This window comes from Tamandua tetradactyla, chromosome 2, assembly GCF_023851605.1.
Source record: "Tamandua tetradactyla isolate mTamTet1 chromosome 2, mTamTet1.pri, whole genome shotgun sequence".
Taxonomy (NCBI): Eukaryota; Metazoa; Chordata; class Mammalia; order Pilosa; family Myrmecophagidae; genus Tamandua; species Tamandua tetradactyla.
Genome location: NC_135328.1, coordinates 206672993 through 206693764, shown reverse-complemented (window position 1 = coordinate 206693764; position 20772 = coordinate 206672993). Strand labels below are relative to the sequence as shown.

Genomic DNA, 20772 nt, shown 5'->3' with positions numbered 1-20772 from the left:
TCTTCTGCTTCTACAATGGCTGGAGTTGTCTACAATTCTGCCCTTAATGTGAGTCAGTTTCCTGCCTAGTCTGTGCCTCTCTGTTCAAATTCTCTGGAGAGAGGACCTGATTGGCTCAACCTGGAACAGGTGTCCACTCTGGTCCAGTCTGCCGTGGCCAGGAGGGCAGGTTCCGGTGGACCATTATGGCTGCAGTACTGGGCTTGTACTGGTGCACGCGGTCAGAGGTCAGTTCTCCCTTAGAGGGGCTGGGCAGACCCCCAGATGATATTCTTTCGTATCTTTTCCAATTCCCATGTTCTTAAAAAGAGGATTTTTCAAAGAATTTTTCTGGAGCACAAAATGTTTAAGGAACAAATGCTGTCCTGTGGGATATTTGCGCACAGAAGGGTATGTGTAGGCCACTGGAGCTGAGAAGTGGAAGAAACAATGAAGAAAAAGAGAGAGGTGACATTGTAAAAGAATTGATTTGCCTAGTTTCTAGCCTGAATGAGTGAGAAGAGAACTGAAGGCTGCTTGCCATGATGGCAGCCACAGTGACAAGTGGCCTCCTGTAGCAACCCTAGGCAAGAGGCCCTTTCCTGGGAGCCCAGCTTTGGTGCTGTCACTTAGACACCAGAGGCTATCATGGGAGTGTGTGCATGTGTGAGTGTGTGTGCACGTGCGTGTGTTTCAGCCAGCCCCAGCTGAAGAAAGCAGGAACAGTTCAGTTCCATAGGGGAGGGACAGCAAGCAAAAAAGGGGGAGCAGAATGAGTGGTTGAGGGGTAGGCTTATTTTCTTTAAGTCCCTGGCACCCCCTACCTGGCACTTAGGCCACATTTCTCTTAACTTAGCCAGAGTAACAAAATAAAATAATAGCAATAATACTAGCTAACTTTTTTTTTTTTAATTTTTATTAGAGCAGTTGTAGGTTTATGGAAAATCATGCAGAAAGTACAGCGTTCCCATATATTCTTCCAACACAGACAGTTTTCCCTATTAATTTACATTTTGCATTATTATATTTGTTTCAATTAATGAAACACTATTATAATGGTATTAACTATAGTCAATAGTTTACATTAGGGCTCCCTTTGTGTTGTACAGTTCTATTTGTCAACATATATACAACCTAATATTAATCATTTTAGCCACTTTCATTAGACAATTCAGTGGTGTTAGTTATATTAATAATATTGTGCTACCATCACCACTTTCCATTACCAAAACTTTCCCATCACCCCAAACAGAAACTCTGCACCCATTAAACTTAACTCCCTGTTCCCTACACTCATCCCTACCCCTGGGAACCTGTAGTTTAATTTTTGACTAATAGACAATTAATTTTTAAAGAGATTAAAAACTGAAGAAAATCTCTTTTATATATGTGCACCTATTTACCATTTCTGGTGCTCTTCATTTCTCTGTGCAGATCCAAATTTCCATCTAGCTTGCTCCTTCCGCTGAGGAACTTTCTCTAATATTACTTGTAGTGCACATCTGTTGGAAATTATTCTTTCCAGGTTTTGTTTGATAAAAAATTATTTTTTTATTAATTAAAGAATAAAAAGAAATTAACACAACATTTAGAAATCATTCCATTCTATATATGCAATCAGTAATTCTTAACATCATCACATAGATGCATGATCATCATTTTTTAGTACATTTGCATCAATTTAGGAAAAGAACTAGCAAAACAACAGAAAAAGATATAGAATGTTAATATAGAGAGAAAAATAAAAATAATAATAATAAAAAATAAAAATAAATATATATAAAAAAGGAAAAAGAAAAAAAACAAAAGACACAAACAAACAAAGAAACAAAAAAAAAAACTATAGTATACTAGCTAACATTTATTAAGCCTTCCCAGTGTCAGGTGCTACCCTAAAATATGGATTTTAGGAGGCTTACAGCAGTATGTTCATTTTTACATATTAGGAGACAACTGTAACCATCCTGCTATAATTCCTCTCTGGAGGGGAGAAAGGACGGTTGTTTGAGTCAGATAAACTTGGGATTAAATTTCTACTCCAAAGTTACTGGAATTTTGTTCTTGTCTCTGACCCTCTTCTTGCTTCCTTTCCCCCCTTCTTGGCATCTGTTCCTTATACTTGATTTTTGGCCTTCCACCCTACCCTCCAAGGGCATTTTAAACTTTTCCATGGGGCCAAGGAGCCCTCTTCTCTTCTTGGGGCCGCAGGCCTGCTCCCCAGCCCTGGCCAAGGACCCTGCACCCTCTCCAGCCCTCTGGGGGACAGACCCTATAGTACATCTGTCACCACCTTCAGCTTTCTCTGGCCAGAAGTCAGGATGGAGCCCAGAGGCTTCCTGAGCCCACCAGTGAAAAGAGGAAGAGGCAAGAGGACACAGCCCAGGGGGACGGGCTCAAAGTCAGAATATCTGGTTCTGGCCCGGGTTCTGCTACTGACTGACTGGGCACACCTGGGCAAACCCTTGTCCTCTGTGGGAAGCAAGAACCCAGTAGCTACGACATCCTGAGTGTCGAGTATGTGCCAGCCTCTGTGCTCCATGTACATGCGCCTCTCAGCTGAATCCTCACAACGTCCTGGAGATAGGTGCTTATTACTATAAATTCGTATTTTACAGATAAGAAAACCAAAGTTCAGGAAGCGCATTACTTGAGTAAGGTGAGGAGGCTTTGCATTAAAGCCTGGGTTGGATCCAGTACATTTGATCCAGACCTTTCCGTCTGATATATACGAGCCTCCCTAAAATAACTTTCATTTTAGGGAGCACATACTATTTTCCAGGAACTGTGCCAAGCACTTTGCATCCATTTATCTCCTTGAATCCTGGCTCCTTCTCATCATAATCTCACCTTAAACATTGCCTCTTTTGGGATGTTTTTTGAGGCTTCCCAACAAACTAGCCTCTTCCCATCACATCACCACTCTGGGTTAGTTCCTTCATAACACTCTGATGATGAAAAGTCCATTCATCTGATTTACTCTTACATGACCCATCTCCCCGGAGAGAACATAAGCTTCAAGGGGGCTGGGACCTCTTTGTCTTCCCAACACCTCTTTGCCTGCCTGGCACATAATAGGCCCTTGATAAATATTGTTAAATAAAAATGAATGGGTCCTGACCACAATTCTGTGGAGGACATACCATTGTTAACTGTACCTTCCAGAGACGGAAACTGAAGCTCAGAAGTTAAACGACTCAGAGTCCCAGAGTCAGAAGGTGATGGAGCAAGTATTCAAACCCAAGCAGGGGGATTACAGAACCTTCCATCATGAAACCTAACCGCTCCTCCTGGCTCCAAACCCGTGATTCTCTTGGTCTTTCTCTCTCAGAAGAGGAAGGGGTCTTGGCTCTCCCCCGCCTGGCCCTGGCATCAACCCTCTGATTCAGTCACCCAGACAGAGAAGGAAGCCCTTTTGCTTGTTTTCACTCTGTCTCAGGCGAGAGCACAAAGGTTTGGACCCCTGTCGAGGCCGGGCTGACGGGATTAGAGGAAACAGCTGGCTCAAGCCAGTGCCCTGCGGGATCTCACATTCCCGGGATTCGGGATTCGGGGAGGGAGCAGCTCCCCTTGCCGACTCACATTCCAGGTCGGTCATTTTCCTGAGCCCAGATGTTTGCTAATGAGCTGGGGAGAGGGGTTTCCAGCCCTCGGCCCCAGCTCTGGGCCCCACATTACTTCGGCCCCAAGAGGCTGGCCCAGGGCCAGGGGGATCTGGCCTCAGGCCTCAGGCCCATGCCCTGTGCCAGTCAGACCTGTAGGGGCAGCTGGAGCCCTGCTGCCAACCAGGTGCACCTCCAGGAGCTGGGAGACTCTGATGTGACAGGCTCTGCCTTTTCCGCTGGGGGCCACATCACCCTGGGTCCTGTGGGTGCTGCATCCTCACTGCGGCCTGGCGGGGAGGGGCTCTGAGGCAGCCAGGAGGTCTTGGGCAGCAAAGGAGCAGCCTTTGGAGTTGATGGGTCTACGTTCAAGTACTGATTTTGGCTGTCGCCAGCAGTGGGGTCTTGGTCATATCACCAAGCGTTCTGAACTCTTGGTTTTTCTCACTTAGTGAGATGGGGATAACGACGGGGTTCTGGTAAGGAACAGATGATAAAGCAGGCATCAGACATAGTGCTGAGCAGAATGCCTAGCACATAATTGTGGCTGTTAATATTCTTAACAAGTTGCTTTCCAGACCTCGCCCCTACGTTGTAGCCCTCCTGAGGTCTTCATCAGACAGCTGTGACTCAACCCCTGCCCCCAGCCCCCGAGTTCTGCTTCGGCAGTTGGGATTGTTCTGCAGAGGGTGACAGCTGCCTGGAGATAGGCACTGGTGGGGATGGGCACTCCCGGCTTCGCCTCCTGGATCTGGGTGCCATCTGGCCAGCAGCTCATTAGGCTTCACAATTTGCTTCCTGCAATGTGAGAGTGGGTTCTTAGAAAAGGTAGACACCCTGCCTGGAGTTCACCCTGAGAAATGTGGTGGCAGGTCAGTCTTTTCTGAGTCCTATTATGAGCTCTGCTGCAGGGTCCATGGTTCAGGGGCATAGGCAACTATTCATTTCCCCGACACTGGCTGACATCACTGCTTACAGTTCACCTTCAGGAGGGTTACGTGACCTCTCTTTAGGGCTTGGCTTTTCGCTAACAATTATCATGGGCAGACCAACCCTATCTCCCTCATAGAATTCTTGGGAGATTGGAGAGTGCTTAGAACGGACCCAGCACACACTAGGTGCTCAATATGTGTATGCTATTTTGATTGTCCTTATTATACTCATCATTATGGAAAGACTTATCTGTGTTACATCTGTGGGGGATAATAATTATTTTGTACAACCAGATACAGTGTACACCTTGTCTGGTGCCACTTAAGCGCTGGAGACCCTGAAATGAACACATGATCCTGGCCTCAAGCACACCGGAGCCCAGAGGGAAATGAGCATCAACAGAAGCCTGCGCAGAGTGCTCCAGGAGCACCCCTGGAGGAGGAAGAGGTTTGCCACCGGAGGTCTTCAGAAGATGTTTGCCAGGAGATAAAAGGAGGGAAAGGGAACCCCAGACATGGATATGGATGCTGGGTTTGGAGAGGGCCCCAAGCAGTACACTTTGGAGTTATCAGCAGGCCCCAGGCTACTCAGAGCATTTCAGCAACCAAATAACATCCAAACGAGCTGGGCTGTGCTCGGACCTTCCAGCAAAGGGTGGGGGTAAAAGATGAGGACACAGATAATTGGGATGAAAAACAAATCCCCAAAGTCCCACAATCATGTCCCACGTGGTGTCCCTGGGCCACCACTGCCCAGTCTTATCCTCATTCCACTGGACACACAGAACAGAGCACACTGCCACCATCCAGCCAAGAGCTGACAGATTAGTTGGGCATCCCCAGGTGATGCTGGACGCCGGGTCGGGTGCTAGACCGCCATTCTCTGGATGCTTAAATCAAGTGCTTGGAGCCAAGGGGAGACTTGAGTGGAGGTCAAGTGACACTAGAATACAAAGAGCGCGGGTACTCTTTCTGGACGGGGTCACATACCCGGGAGTGGATAGGATGGGCGCGCCAGGATCCCACTCCTCGACGGCAAGGACTGAGGAATGAGGGCGGCCTCCGGATGCCGGGACTCCGAGGACTGGGGCGCCACACTCTCGGAGGAAGACTGCAAGGTCTGGTTTCCCCCAAAAGGAGCACGTCCATTTTTTTGCCACCCCGAGGCCTGACACAGCCTAACGGCCTCTTCTCGGGAAAAGTCGGGCGGGGAGAAGTCAAAGCCCTGGGAAACCCGGACGGAGGGCGCTTCGGGACGAGCCGGGACGCCCCGCTCGCTGCCCTGCCCTTGGGGCGCCGGCCAGGACGCCCCGGCAGCTCCGCAGCGCCGTCGGACCCCTGGGAAGCCCGGCCCGGGGCTCGCCCGCTGGCGGGGAGAGGGGCCCAAGCGCCCGGACTCCGGGCTCCGGGCGGACGCTTCCCGCGGGAGGGCGCGCTGGTCCGGGGCCCCGGTGGCCGAGGCGCCCCCTCCTGCGCGCCCGCCTGCTCTTTCTTTTTCGCGTCCCTCCCCTCCGCTGCCCCCGCCCTCGCTCCCTATTTGGAGCGGAGACACCCCTGACGTCGGAGCCGCCCGGCTCGCCGCTCCCCCGCACCGCGCGCCCGCCCGGGGCCGCAGACGGCGCGCAGCGCAGCCGAGCCTCGCTTCGCGGGGCCCCGCCAGCCCTGCCCGCCGCCTCCCCGCGCCGCCCGCCGCCCGCAGATAGCTCCGCAGGGCCCGGCAGGCGCGCCGCCCTCCCCGCCGCCGCCGCGCGCGGTAAGTCCCGCCCGGGCCGGCACGCGGGCGCCCGGCTTCCAGAGACTTCGGCCGCGGGGGCAGCGCCGCGCCGCCGGCCCCGGGCCTCGCCCCCCTGGCCGTCGGCGGCCGCGGGCGCGGAACCGAGACGTCGCCGCCGATCCCCGGAGCCCCAGGGGCCCGGCGGGTGCCCGGGCGCCGGCTGCGGAGGACGTGGGCGCGGCACGGGGTGGCCGGGGGCCACCGCTGCGCTCCCAGTTCGTCCCCAGCCTTGCCTCGGGTTTCCGTTTCTTGGTAGGAGTTTCCGTGACCCAGAGAGAGAGCGGGAGGGAGATGCGCGGCCCGAGCGGACGCCGGGCGGGTCGGGGGCGGGCTGGCGAGCGCTCCCGGGAGAGGCTTGGCCACGGGGCTCCGCGTCCCTCGGCCTCTGCCCCCGCCTCGCCGCGCTGCGCTCCGAGCCCCGCGGCTCGCGGACGTTTCTGCTCCCTGTTGTCTCTTCGCTCCGTTTCTGTCTCCGGGTCTGTCCCTGTCTCTCCATCTGTTCCCCGTCCCTTTCTTTCTGTTTCTGCCTTCTGCCTCCGTGTTCTGTTTCTTTTATGTTTGCTCTCCGCTGCCCCCCATCCGCTCTGTCCCTCTGTGGGACGCGCCCTGTGTCTGCGAGTCTCCGCGAACCCCCACGCTCACATACAGTCCCCCCGTGTTCGAGGCATGAATAGTTTCCTAGATCGGGTCTTTTACCCGCAGCAAAACCAGCCTCCCCCACCCCTCTTCGTGTCCCCGGGCCTGGGCCTGGGTCATCCCCCCGGAGTTGGGTCTCGGGTAAGGAGAGCCCGTCTTTCCCGGGAATCGGTTTTCTTAAGAATTCCACCCCCGCGAGGCGGTCTGGAGCACCCGGCCCTGCCTCCGGCCACCTGCCCGCCCCCCTCCCTGGGCGGGGCGATTCCGAGCTTTTACAAGCCGCTCCGAAGGGGCAGCTGCTTGCCTTGGCGGGCGTCAGGGGAGAAGGGCACAGTGCAGGCCCTCGAGGCCCTGGCCCAGCTGGAGGCCACGTCTGTACCTCCGGGAACCCCAGGAAAACAGAGGTCAGGGCCAGAGGCCAAAGACTGGGCGCTGAGGGTGGGGGGTTGGGGGGACAATTTGTCAACAAGGAGCCCCTTATCTTTTGTTACTGTTTCCAGCCTGGACCGCCAGCCACCTGGGACTCCCCCAGATGTGTGGGGCGGCTTGGAGCTGTTAGGGTGCGGTTTGCCTCTAGCTGGGGCCAAAGAAAAGGCGGAGGCTTGAGGGTTTCCTTGGTGACCCCACCCCTCCCATCTGCCCCTGCTAGCTGGACCTCTGTCCTAGGCCTGTGTGTTGGGAGGGGTGCTGAGGGGAAGGGGTGCTCAGTATTAGCCAGCGTTATGGCCTAATTATTTTAAAGTGAACCTTCAGACGGAGTTTGGCTCCTTTCTCCAATCCCCAACCCCCAGGGTCGGGGGCGGCGAGAGCAGGCAGAGATGGGGTGAGGTCTGCGGGGGACTTCTGCTAAGCAGATGTGCCGGCCAGCCCTGCAGCACATTAGCCGGGATTTGTTTTGGACTGCTTTTGGTCTGCAGGCAGGAGGGTCTGTGGGTAGGAGGGCCATGGCCTGGGTTGGGTTGGAGGTGGAGGGGGTTGCTGGAGGAGGGAGGTGGCACAGAGGTTGCCGGGGCTGGAAGGTGGAGCTGCCTGGCAGAGGCGGGCAGGCCTGAGTGGCATGGGCTTGGCCCTGTGCGTCCGCGCCCTGGACGGTTGGTTCCTGCTCTGTCTGGCCCAGAGCCTCCCCAGCGCAGAAGGAAGGAAGGAAGCCGCCCTGCGGTGAGACTGGGGTCGTGGAATCCCAGTGGCCTTAGCCAGACTCCTCCCCAAGGAAATCTGCTAATGGACATTCCCAAGCTGCGCGTCTCACTTTACAGGGGGCACATGTGAGGCTTAGGAAGGTGAAGCAAATGGTCAGTGGCTTGGCCTGAGGCCATTAGATAGGCACGCAGTGAGCCGGTGGGTGGGCTTTGGCCAGAGCTTGTCCTGGGTGCCCAGTGTGGGTCCAGCACACCCCACTGAGTGGATGGGCTGAGGCCTGGCCTGTGTGAATGGCATCCCAAAGAGGCCTGACCCTGACTCGTTGCACCATTCAAGGAAGTCCCTGTACTCATTCCAAGACCTGCAGCCATTGCCCCACCCTCACTGATCCCGGAGCCTAGGGCTGTGGCCATCAACACCGCACCCTCTGTGCCCAGTGCTGCAGTCTGTTTTCTTACAGTTGGCTTCCAGGGAGACCGCTTTCTCCAGGACCTGTCCCGTGGGTGGCTCAAGGCTTAGGGTCTGAGTGGGATCTTCCTCTTGGCTCCTACCTTGGCAAATGAGTATGATGGGCAGCAGGACAGCTTATAAAGCCCTCCGTCTCATCCATTGCCTCATTTGCTTGAGTCTCACCTTGAAGTTTTTCCTAAATGCAGTTGTATTTGCATTTCATTCATTTGCATGCAGGTGCAACCCCGGATTTAGATATTCTCAGGATCCACCCAGGACCTGGTGTGAAGGGAGGAAAGGGTAGCGAGGAAGACAGGATGGGAGGCAGAAGGGAGGGGACAGAGGCCAGACCTGGTCAGAGGTCCAGGGTGCTTCCAAGCTTTTGCTGAGGGTGACTGGTGCCCTGTCCTTTGGTTTCCAGGAACTCTACAGTTTACCTCTCACCTTCCTAGGAGGTAGGTATTATCACTCTCCCCACCTGACAGATGAGGACACTGAGGCACAGAAGGTTAAGGCAGTTGTTAGGATTTGAACCCAGCTCTGTCAGTGGGTGGGGGTGGGGGTGGATGGGGGCACGAGAGAGGGGGTAGGAATGAGCATCTAGTCTGATACCTTTGAAAAACAGAGACCCACAAAACCCATGCTTGTTGTGCTTATATTGCGGTGTGACCCCAATACTGAGCCCACAGCTAGAAGCACCCCTGGGAGTCAGTCAAGGCCATTTGTGAGAAGGTTTCATCTCACGGACCCATCTCATACCAAGAATTTGCCAGCTGTTTGCTGGGAACCATCACTGCAAAGGCATGGGCTGCAGTGTGTGTGCGTGTGTGTACATGTGTGTTTTGGGTGTGTATGCATTTTTGTGTGTGTTTATATAGATAAGTTTATTTATACATGTGTTTGTATATGTGTGTGCAGGTTATATTATGTGTTTATCGGGGTGCAGTGGGGTTGGATATGCCTGTAGGTGTGTGTGACTGGGGGTGAGTGCAAGCATTTTACCTTGGAAATCCTGATGTACTTGGCCTTCAGCGACCCAGAATATTCAGATTCACCCCAAAGAGGAAATGGGAGTGATTGTTCACTTGCTACACAAAATCAACTCGGCTCTACAAAGCGCGTCACAGTGGTCAGGGGCGGGGAGGCCTCGGTGCCTGAACTCTAGGCCCCCTCCCGTGAATTTAGGACGGGTTTGGCACCAGCACCCAGGTAGCGGGGCTGGGTGGCCCCGTCAGCTGTGCCGTTCCGGGGGGACCCGGCCCGGGGACGGAGGGGTGAGAAATGGCTCCTGACCTGACTGGGCCTGAGACGCCTGGGGGAGCCCCCGCAGCTGTCCGGGCCGGCCCATGCTCAGAGCATCTGGGGTGGGGGGTGGCCTGCTTCTCTGGGCAGGCTGTGGGGGCCGCTGGGTTCCGCAGGGGCGGGGGCGGGGGGGGGTGCCGAGAGCCCTGGCCCCGACGCCCGCTTTCTCGCCTGCCCCCGATGCCCGCTTTCTCGCCTGCCCACCTCCCTGCCCTTCCTGAGGGTCCTTGAGGGGGAGGCCCCGCAGGCTGCCCGCATCCCTTCCCTGCCCTCTTCCCACCGTGGGCTGGGCCTGGGCCTCAGTTCCCGCAGCGCTGAAACTGCTCAGCGGGGGTCGCCGCCGGGACACTGCCCTCCGCGTGGGCGCCGGGCGGGTGCACCAGGCCGCGGGTGCTGAGGGGCCGGCCCGAGGGTGCGGGTCTGGGCGCCAGTGGTGGGGCCGTCGGAGCCCCCTGCTCCGGGCAGACGCCCTCGTTTCTGCCTCAAAGCGACCCTGCGGAGAGTGGGGTTTGGACTCCGGTTCGTTGGCCTCCCAAGCTTCCAGCCCAGGCCATGTCTGAACCTAGAGTGCGATAGGAACTGTAGATGCCGGCCGGGAGCCCCAGGCCTCTTCCCGGCTCCAGTCTCTGGGGCCTGGAACCTTTTTCTGGTTTCACTCGAGGCCATCTGTTCCTTCCTTTCTTGCTTCTTCCTCCTTTGGGTTCCTTGTCTCTTGCAGTGGTAACCTGGTGGTTAACTTGCTACTGTCCAGGTTCAAATCTCAGCTCTGTTTACTGTGTTACCTTGGGCAAATCTCTTAACCTCTCTGCGCCTCAACGTCTCCATCTGTAAAGTGGGGACAAATAATAGTGGCTATCTCATGGTATTGTTGTAAGGACAGAATAGGAAGAACCCAGTGCCTATCCACCAACTCAGTGATGTTATTGCCAGGCAGGGGGAGATGTGTGTGTGGGGGGCTGATATCCATAATTTCCTCTTCCTTTCCTTCTCATGCAGTTCCCTCAGCCAGGAGCTTCCTCTTCCCACCGTGCTAATGAATTTGAATCCTTGTGTTAAATCCAGAATTAAGACTTTTTGTTACCCCCCCGCCCCGCTATCTCTGACTGCGGCTACTCAAAACAACTGCTTCCTCTGACCACCCCCTCACTTGCCCTTGGCCTGCTGCTCTCCCTGTAGGCTCTGAGTTCCGGAGCGACATATGGGCCCGGCACCCCAACTCCATCATCCTCACCCTCGTCCTCTCCTCCCTAACCACCCCCTAGAAGCTCAGTCTACATGTCCCACTGCAGGGAACAGCATGACCCTGGGGACGGGCACTGCTTTGCTTGTCTTGCTGCGGGGCCTTGGGACAACCTCTCTGCAAAGTGAGGGGGTTGACCCAGGGGATCTTCCATTCTCTTTCCTGCTCTGGCTTTCTGGGAGGCCCAGGACTTGCTGTGTGATCTGTAGGGCGGGAGGAAGGGATGAGAATCTGTTGGTTCTGGATCCTCAGGAAGGAAGGTACTACCGCTGCTTTAGAAAAACAACTGAGTTGCTGCTTAAAGAGAAAAAAGCATAAACCATCAAAAAGTAAACCTGCTGGCAAGGAGCCCACCCCAGTCTGAGAGGGGGGCATTGTGGGTTCTGTGGGGTGAGGTCTGACCGTGAAAGGGCGGGGAGGAGGGTAGGTGTGACCTGATCACAAACGCCCGTGGGAGAGGCTGAGCCTGCATCCTTCCTGGCTCCCGCCCCAGTGCTCAGCTCAGGCACTGCCAAGTCTTCCCCATGAGCTCCCAGCTCCCCTGGCCTGGGGGTTCCCTAAGGCCCCCAGGAGGAAGAGAGCTGGTCTTGGTTCGGTGCCTACTGGGTGTTCATTTGATCCCTTCCTCTCAGTTGTCCCCTTAAGGAAGGTGCCGTGCAGCCCATTTTGGGTTCAGGAAGATAGGTTCCAAGAGGCAGGCGAGCCTACTTTCGGGAAGTCACAGGACTCCTGGGTGGGAGGGCTGGAGTTCCAGCCTAGGAGTCAGCCGGGGCCGCTTCTGGCAGGATCCCTGGCAGCCTGCTGGGCTCAGAGCTCTGGGCTGGGGAGTCTGGTGGCCCCAGCGCCCTGGGCTTGGGGGAAAGCCGGGCCTGGCAGGTTGTATTACAGCGCCCCCCTTTGGGCACGGTTGATCCTTACATTGAACTGACAGGTATGTGGTTGCTGGGAGCTGGCCTTCTGCCTCAGTTTGTCTATTTTTCTCCCCAACTCTGGCCACAACCTGACCCTAATAACCAGTCATTGTTCCCTGGGCCAGCGACTCCCCTAAATAACTCCCTGATAAATTTATCTCCTGATAACTCTTTTTAACCATCAATCCTAATCTCTGCTCTGTTTCAACCTAGTCCTAACCCATAGCCTCAATTCTAACTTCTCTAACTCTAATTCTGACCCCAAGTCAGCTCTGACCCTTATCTCCAGTCTGTTCTCATTGTAGCCCCAATCGCAGTTCCAAGTCCTAAGCACACCTGAGCGCCACTCCCGGCCCCAGTCAGCTTCTGGCCCCACCCGACCTGCTCATCCCCAGGAAGGCAGGTGGGGTCAGGAGTGAGAGAACAGTCCTCTGGCCTCTCTGAGGTCTCTCGGGAGGGCTCTGTGAGCTCCAGCCTGAAATTGGCCTCCAGGGCCTCTCCTGCTGTGCTTGTGGTCAGACCCCGATTCGGGCTAATTCCCCAGAGAGGGAAGAGAAACTCTTGGGAGTAAGAAAGGCTCCCGGGTGCTAAACTTGTTGAAAAGTAGCTAGGTTGTCAGTGAGGAACAAAGCCATTCTATTCTGCTAGAAGGTGGCTCCACTGAAAACATGGGCCTTGCGGTGGATTTTGTGAGGCAGACGGGAAGTGTGTGGGTGCCAGCGTGGACGGAGCCACCCACTTGTGATGGGGTGACCTCACCTCCCACTGCTTCACGCCCCCACTCCTCCCTGCTGGGCTGGGAGCAGGGGTCCTCTAGACATTGGGATCCAGTGGCTGTGCTTCCCAAACCCTCCTGCAGGGGGAGGGCAGGAGCCGAGGGGAACTTGCCGGATGGACGGAAGAGAGTGATGTGAAGGTGTCACAGCCCTACAGGGTGAGACCGAGCTGAGTCAGCCTCACCCAGGTTTTCTCTGAAGGGGCAGGCAAGCCCTCCCCGCTGGACAATTTACAAGGTGCCTGCAGCTCCAGCTGCCAGCCCCCAGCCCACTCTCTGCAGACAGCGGGCTAAGGGTGGGAATGCTCTGCATGGGATGTCCAGTCCTGACCCACCCCCACTCTATGCTGGTCTTCTGTGGGACCAGGGGACCACACCTGACCCCCACCCTCCTCCTCCTGATTCAGCCTCACAGCCCCCTCCAGGGCCTGTCCGAAGACTCAGAATCCCAGAGGGGGTTGGAATGGTCCCTGGGGATCTTCTCATCCGGTGGTTTCCAAGCCTGGCTGCCCATCAGGGCCACCTGGGAAGCTTTTTAAAGATGCAGAACCCCAATCTACCCTAGGACCTTCGTCCTGCAAGTCTGCTGGGAACTCTGCTGACCTGCCAGGTTTGGAAACCCCTGATCTAGTTCAGTCCACTTCAGTTTATAGGCGGGGAAACAGGCCTGAGTATCCACGCTCATGCAGCATGTGTAGACTCCCGATTTCCAGTCTAGTGCCCTTCCCCCAGTGTCCTATCCTCAGAGAGAGGAGACCCCTTTGCAGGCATTGCCCTCATTTCCAAATTCTCGGAACCCCCCCCTCCTAAGCTTTTCGAGGCATTGGGGTGGGAGAAGCCTATAGTAGATGAAGTCTGGGAACATGGAATGCCCCGTGTTAGAGATGCTGCCCTGCAGCGCCATCTTCTGGCCAGCTCTGGTATTGTCTTAGTGTCTGGCTCCTTCCCTAAAGCAGGGAAATCTGTAGACAGTCCAGGCTTTGATGTCCTCCTGCATTGCATGGACAATTTGTTTTGCATTTTCCTGGAGGGAGAATGGAGCGGGTAGTTGTTTTACACTTTCCAGTGCTTGAAAACTTAGGGTCTCATTTAATAAATGCAGCAGTCCTTCTGCCATACACAGTATTAGCATCACCCTATTTTAGATGAAGAAACTGAGGAACAGAGATAGAAAGTAATGTGCTTAAAGTTACGTGGGTAAGTTATACAAATAACTGACACATCTGGAGTGTCTGTTAACCGCTAGGTCCTCTGCTGAGTGTGTTTCGTAGAATACCTCATTTAACCTTCGTGATGCCCATCGGTTGTAGGTACATCTCACAGCCCCATTTTTGAGGCCTGGAGAGGAGAAATAACATCCAAGGTTATCTTTGGCTGGTGAGTGGTAGAGCTGAGATTTGAACCCAGCAGCCAGGAGAGACACCCTGGGCTCTTAGGGCCCCTGCGCGGCTCTGCCCAGCCTCACCTGCTGCTGTGCTCGGTTCTAGGGCTCCGGAGGCCACGGGCATGATGCTTCGGGTCCTGCTGGGAGCTGTCCTCCCCGCCATGCTGCTGGCTGCCCCGCCGCCCATCAACAAGCTGGCCCTGTTCCCGGACAAGAGTGCCTGGTGCGAGGCCAAGAACATCACCCAGATTGTGGGCCACAGCGGCTGTGAGGCCAAGTCCATCCAGAACAGGTGGGGGCTGGGGGCTGGGGGGGCGGGGTATGAGAACAGGGTCCAGGAGGGAGGAAGAGGACTGGGGCTGCCCATCCCTGCCTGCCCCACAGTGACCTCTCCTCCCACAGGGCATGCCTAGGACAGTGCTTCAGCTACAGCGTCCCCAACACCTTCCCGCAGTCCACAGAGTCCCTGGTGCACTGTGACTCCTGCATGCCGGCGCAGTCCATGTGGGAGATTGTGAGTACCACCTGCCCCGCTCGCGCAGAGCCTGCCCCTGCTTCGGCCTCCTCCCTGGGCTCCTGCATCATTGCAGGTGGCTGCAAGTACTTAGCAAGGCCTTACTGGGTGCAGAGTCCTGGACTTGTGCTGGGGATACCAGGTGTGGTCCTTGCCACGTGACCACACCAACATGTACGGGACAAGGGACCTTTCCAAAGCTCTGTTCTGATGTCATTCAAAATCTTTGCCTTATCCCATGAGGCCTGGTGTGGCCTGGCTCACCATCTTTCCAGCTTCACCTTGCTTCCCACCATCCTCTCTCCCTTGGCTCTTGAGACCAGCTCACCTGTCTTCTTTCAATAGTTACTTTTAATCCCACTCTCTTGCCCCCACCACTGGGCCTTTGCACAGGTGCTTCTCTGCTCAGAACATCCTTCTTCTTCTCACCTAATGTCTCTATTCATTCTTTAGCTCTTAGCTCAAGCGTTGTTTCCTCAGGGCCCCTTCCCAGACCTCGTGGCTGGTCATATCCCCATACCATGGGGTCTCAGAGAACTGTGCACCCTTGCCTGGAAAATTTGTCACAGCTGCAGTTTCACATCTGCACTCATGTGATTTTCTTTTTTGGGGGTGCATGGCCTGGGAATCGAACCCCGGTCTCCCGCATGAAAGGCGAGCATTTTACCATGGAGCATCCTTGCACCCTTGCGTTCATGTGATTTTGATGAGTGTCTTTCCCCTCGTCCCCTAGAATGAGTAGCATCTTGAGAGACCATGCCTGTCCTTGTTTTCCAGAGCAGGAATGGGATGGGTCTCTTTGAGGCAGTGCTGTCTGAGCTCAAGCAAAGATTGAGTGACGTTGCGTGGGCACAGGTTTGGGGCAGGTGGAAGGGGCACGGGTTGGGTGAGAAGCTTCCAGGCAGAGGGAACAGCCTGTGCAGGTCTCCTGGGCCATCAGGCAGCACAGAGTAGTTGGAAGAGGCGGTAGCAGGTTGCAGGTAGAGAAGTTGCCCAGGGGCAGTCTGTTGGGCTTGGATGGCCTTGGTAAGGAGTCAGGATTTGTCTCCCTGCAGTGGGGAGCCCCAAGGGCTGGCTGACATGGGGGAGATGGATAGGAAGGTGGCAGGGCCAGACATGAAGAGACGAGTCAGGTGACTCCTGCGGGGGCTTAGTCCCTCCATCTGCCCCCACCGTGGGCCACTGGGGCATCGCAGATGGGCTCTGGGATTCTTTGGTCCCGTGAGAAGCTCTTACCTTTGGGGCCTCCCTGCCCACCCCAACACCTTCGGAAAGGTCCCTACCCTTCTGTGCTGTCCTTCCTAGGTGACTTTGGAGTGCCCCGGCCACGAGGAGGTGCCCAGGGTGGACAAGCTGGTGGAGAAGATCCTGCACTGCAGCTGTCAGGCGTGTGGCAAGGAGCCCAGCCACGAGGGGCTGAGCGTCTACGTGCAGGGCGACGATGGGCCGGGGTCCCAGCCGGGCACCCACCCCCACCCCCACCCCGGCCGCCAGATCCCTGAAGCCGAGGATCCCCCAGGGGTCCCCCACACCGAGGAAGAGGGGGCTGAGGACTGAGCCCCCTGACTCTTCCTCCCCGCCTGTCCCCCTGTGGCATGTTGGGTCTCGCCCTCTGGGGAAGAGTGAGGGGAGAGGCTGGAGCCCCCCTTTGGCACTGGATGGACTTGGATTCAGACTTGGACTCACAATGCTGCCAGGCTGCCATGGAGATCGGAAGGGGAGGGGCTGGAGTCAAGCTGCACAGTTTAATATATTCAGGGGTGCGGGGAGGAAGCAGAGGTCTTCAGGGTTCTTTTATGGAGAAGGGGGCGTGTCTTCCATTTTGCCTCCTAGAGATGTGCCCAGGGGAGGGAGAGGAAGTTGGCTAAGCTGCTGGGGTGGGGTGAGGTCATCCAAGATGGCGGGAGCCAGGCTAAGGGCCACCCTATCCCTGGTTGGGCAGTGACCCAGGAGGTACAGACCGTAGAACTGGGACCCTGAGCTGGGGGTGGGTGAGTTGCCAGCAGCAGCCTTGAGGGAGGGGTGGGGTCCGGGCCTGCAAGGCCATTGGCTGGAGCAGGCAGACCCCACGAGCTCCCCGAGGGACGCTTCTCTCCATTGACTCTGAAGTGGCCCTCCCTCGGTGGAGGGGTTTGGGAGTCAGGCCTGGGCAGGACCCTGCTGACTCATGGGACTAGAGCCGGAGCCAGACTCTCTGGTCTCTCCGGCTTCCTTGGCTTGCCTGCTGTGGGGGAGGGGAAAGAGGGACAAGGGAGGGGCCTTGCTGGGCCAGGGGGAGGGTTGGGCCTCCAGACCATCACCAAAGAAAAGCTCCCCTCCCTCTTCCCCTTCCTAGAGAGTTCAGCTCCTCCTTCTGTCCCCCAATTTCTAGGCCCCTCAGAAAGCTCATGGAGCTGCCCTGCTCTTGGGGGAGCTGTTTCTAAATACCTGACGGGGGCGGGGGGCTTACCCAGAGGTTCCAAGGAGGGGGAATGCCCATCCTCCTGGGTGGGATGAACTCTGGCTGAGACGGAAGAAACCCCCGGGCAAAGAGGGCAAAGGGGCCTATGAGGGTGGTCCATGTCCACGTTGGTCTCTCTCTGGTTCCCTAATCCCACCCACCCCACTCCCTCCCAGCTGCACTTTAACTCCAGAGGGGTGTGGAGCCCAGGTGTGGGCAAGGCAGGCAGCCAGCGAGTGGAGTGCCCGAAACTGCCTGCATCTGCTCCTCCATTCCAAGGGGGGCTGCCAGCCCCAACAGTGCTCTGCCCTGGGGTGCCCCAGCCTTCACAGCTGTTATGACAAGAGCTTCTGGAGCTTGTAACCAGTAGATTGCCTCCGGATGGACCCTGAGTCTTCTCATGAATAAATTCACTCAATGCCTGCGCCCTCTTCCTCCTTTGGCTGACTCTGATGACCCCAGGTCCTCAGAGGGTCCCAGCAGCATGAGGAAGTATCAGGCTACAGAGGCCCAGGCAGAGCCCCCACCACAGCCCCTCTGCCTCTGGGGAACTCTCACTTTCCTGCCTTGTGTGCACCCCAGGTCCTGTTGCGTCGTCCCCCCAGCTTCCCGCCTCTTTCCTTGGGGGCTGTTTCTGGCCGGTGGGCCTCCAGAACTGGGCCTTTCTGGTTTTGACCCTTGGTTCTTTGCACTTGCCTCCCACCATCCCTTCTCACCCTCGCAGTGAGGCAGCCCCAGGCCTTGCCCGGACCCCGGGCTGGCTGGGCCCGGAGAAGGGAAATTGGACAAAACCAGTGGTTATGGATTGACATCTGAAGTCCTCATTCTGCCAAGGATTTAGCATAAATGAGCTCCCTTAATCCTCACCACCACCCACTGCTGTAGACATTGCCCTTGTTTTACAGATGAGGGATCTGGACTGTAGATGGATTAAGTCATTTGCCCAACGTCCTGCACATAAGAAATTCCAGCCCTGGGACTCAGACCCACAGCCTGACTCACCCCACTTTCTGCACAGCCTTGGTCATTGCCACTTACGGGGTGCTTGACAAGTCTGGAGTTGGTTCCCCTCAAGTGACCTTGTGGTGTTGGTACTGTTGTCCTCATGTAATTGAGCCTGGACCCCCCAATTCCCCACCTGGACACAGCAGGGCTGGAGCTGTGGGTGAAGGCTATGACCCACCCCCATTCTTACTCGCATGCATTGCAGTATCCACCATGTGCCAGGCTGTTGACACATTATTTCTAATCCTTGGGAAAATCCCTGTTTGGTAAATGAGAAAACACAGTGCCTTTTGCCCTGGGAGTGATTTGTTCCATTAAGAAGTCACAGCACCAGGACTCTAGTCTTACGCCCTCTGGTGGCAAAGGTTGTGTACTCCGCCCACTTATCCAAGTCTGCCCTTCCAGGCTGCTCTGCTGCCATGCAGATGGTACATGCCCCAACTCCAGAAGCCAGGCAGGACACAATTTGCATGGCCATCCATAGTGGCCCTGCCACCCACCATGTGGAATTGGGCTGGAGACAAGTTTACCGTCTGCATGCAGGTTTAAGTGACCCCCTGCCTGCTAGGGTCAAGCCTTGGCCATAATGATAAGCACTCTTGAGCTGGAGGTGAGGGCTAACTCGGGGGCCAGAGAAAGTGCTGCAGGGCTTCCAAGGACTTGGAGATCAGGTGCAAAGGAAGGGTATCCTGGGGACGTGTCCTTGGCACTGGGCCTCAGAGGCTTCCTGGGTTTAGACTGGAGCACTGTCTTGGTGGTAAGATCAGTCTTGGGAGGGGCTGCTCCACTCTGCATATGCTATGAACTTATACTTAGGATATAAGTTTGTAGATAGACAAAGGAAATTAATAAGAGGCATACTGGGAATAGAAGGAAGGTGAGTTGGCACTGTTGGTGGTGGGCCTGGAATGCTAGCCATAGTTGACTTCTACTTAGAGTATAAGTTCATAGATATATAAAGGAGATTAATAAGAGGCATACTGGGAATACAGCAGGAAGGTGAGTTAGCACCGCTGGTGGTGGGCCTGGAATGCTAGCCAGAGTTGACATCATTCTTTTTGCAGTGAGGATTCTTGGAGGTGTCCGAGCAGAGATATTTAATTAAGACTAAGATGGGAGAGAAGAGGAGGGGGAGTCTGGAGACCAGCAGGGAGGACTGCAGTGGGCCGGAGTTAGGTGGAGGCAGTGGGGTCGGGGAGGTGGGACCACGCGGGAGGGGTGCTACTGATTGGATGAACACCCCAGGGAAAGGCAGGAGCCAGATTTAAGAGCCAAGAGGCCACAAAGACTAGAGAAGCCCAGCTAGGTAGCTGTGCAAGCTTGTGGGTGGGTGTAGGGTGTGGGGATAGTGTCTTCCAGTTTTTGTCTTGGCTAAGCTTAAGCTGAACCACCAAAAGAACCCACAAGAAAAACATGTGCGCCACCCCCACCCCTGCCAACAAGAGTGGATGGCCTTAAAATCTTCCCAAGGGGTTAATACTGACACACAGTACTGTCAATGTAGGCCCCTCTTCGGATGGTCAGGCAATTTGCACCGGCCTTCCTGCGAGCCAACGCCCAACTAGTTTTCTTCCCCTGCTACAAGCCTCTGGGAAAACCCAGTCTGCCTGGGTTCAACGCCTGGCTTCACGATTTACTTGTACAATCTTGAGCAAATTGCTGAAGATCTGTGACTCTCAGTTTCCCCATCTGTGCGATGGGGACTGTTGATCACACAAACCTCACTCCCAGGCTCCCAGCATGACATGGGTCAAGGCACATAGAGTGCTCGGGACGCCAGCTACTATTATTATCGATGAGACTGGCCCACAACTGCTGGTAGCTGGGCTAGGGTTGTTCGTGTTGTTTATTTATCCACTCAGTCATTCACTGAACAGATGTTTATTGAGGACCTACTAGGTGCCAGGCACTGCTCTCGCCACCAGGAATACAGCAGTGACAAAAGAGACCAAAGCCCCTGCTCTCACAGAGTTCACCCAGTTTGGTCTATTCTCTCTGTGAGAGCCGCCTTGGGCACACCTGATGCCCTCTGCAGAACTCAGTTTCTCCATCTCCCTTCTTCTATGTACTAATGGGCTGGAGGTCTGTGGCAGAGGATGGAGGCTCATCTGGCCCATTGTGGCACCAGCTGTCTCCTCCAGAGGGGAAGCTCCCCGTGGAAGAAGTAATCAAGCCTCTCTCTCCTGAGATGTCCCTCCCTATTCTGAGATATTAAGGAATTTTTGAGTTTTATTACTTCATGAGTAAAGCGATAAACTTAGAAGCATCCGCGGAGCTTCTGAAAAAGTCTGGAGTGCTGTAGAGGAGAGATTTCAAGAAATCACAATGGCCAGAAGGTGGCACCACTATTGTGTCAGGTATCTTGAAAAATATTATTTTTAAAATTAAAGCAAAGTACAAATCACATATAACAAACACCTTTGCATCTATTACCAATACTTGCTAAATGTTAAGTTTCTTTCTTTTTTTTTTTTTTTTAGGTCTTTTTAAAGATAAAAGACATAAAACATTACTGAAAAAGCTATAGCAGAGGGACTCATCTTCTTTCCAATTATGTACTAAATTTTATAAAGCTAAAATTTACCTGGCACCTCCTCTGCTCTAAATATTTTAAATATTCCACTCACATCTCTACTGCTGTAGAGGATTTAAGAGACTTTGCTAGGCTTGCATAGCAAAAAGCAGAATTGA

General features: G+C 55.0%; 1 protein-coding gene across 1 annotated transcript; it reads left to right on the top strand.

Moving 5' to 3' along the window:
* The first annotated feature begins 7192 nt into the window (after window positions 1–7192).
* Window positions 7193–17500, top strand: NBL1 (NBL1, DAN family BMP antagonist). The gene is made up of 4 exons (XM_077151051.1): window positions 7193–7324; window positions 14226–14414; window positions 14525–14636; window positions 15942–17500. Exons 2-4 carry the CDS (start codon window positions 14245–14247, stop codon window positions 16191–16193), a joined length of 534 nt encoding a protein of 177 aa, XP_077007166.1. The 5' UTR covers window positions 7193–7324; window positions 14226–14244; the 3' UTR covers window positions 16194–17500.
* Window positions 17501–20772: the final 3272 nt, after the last annotated feature.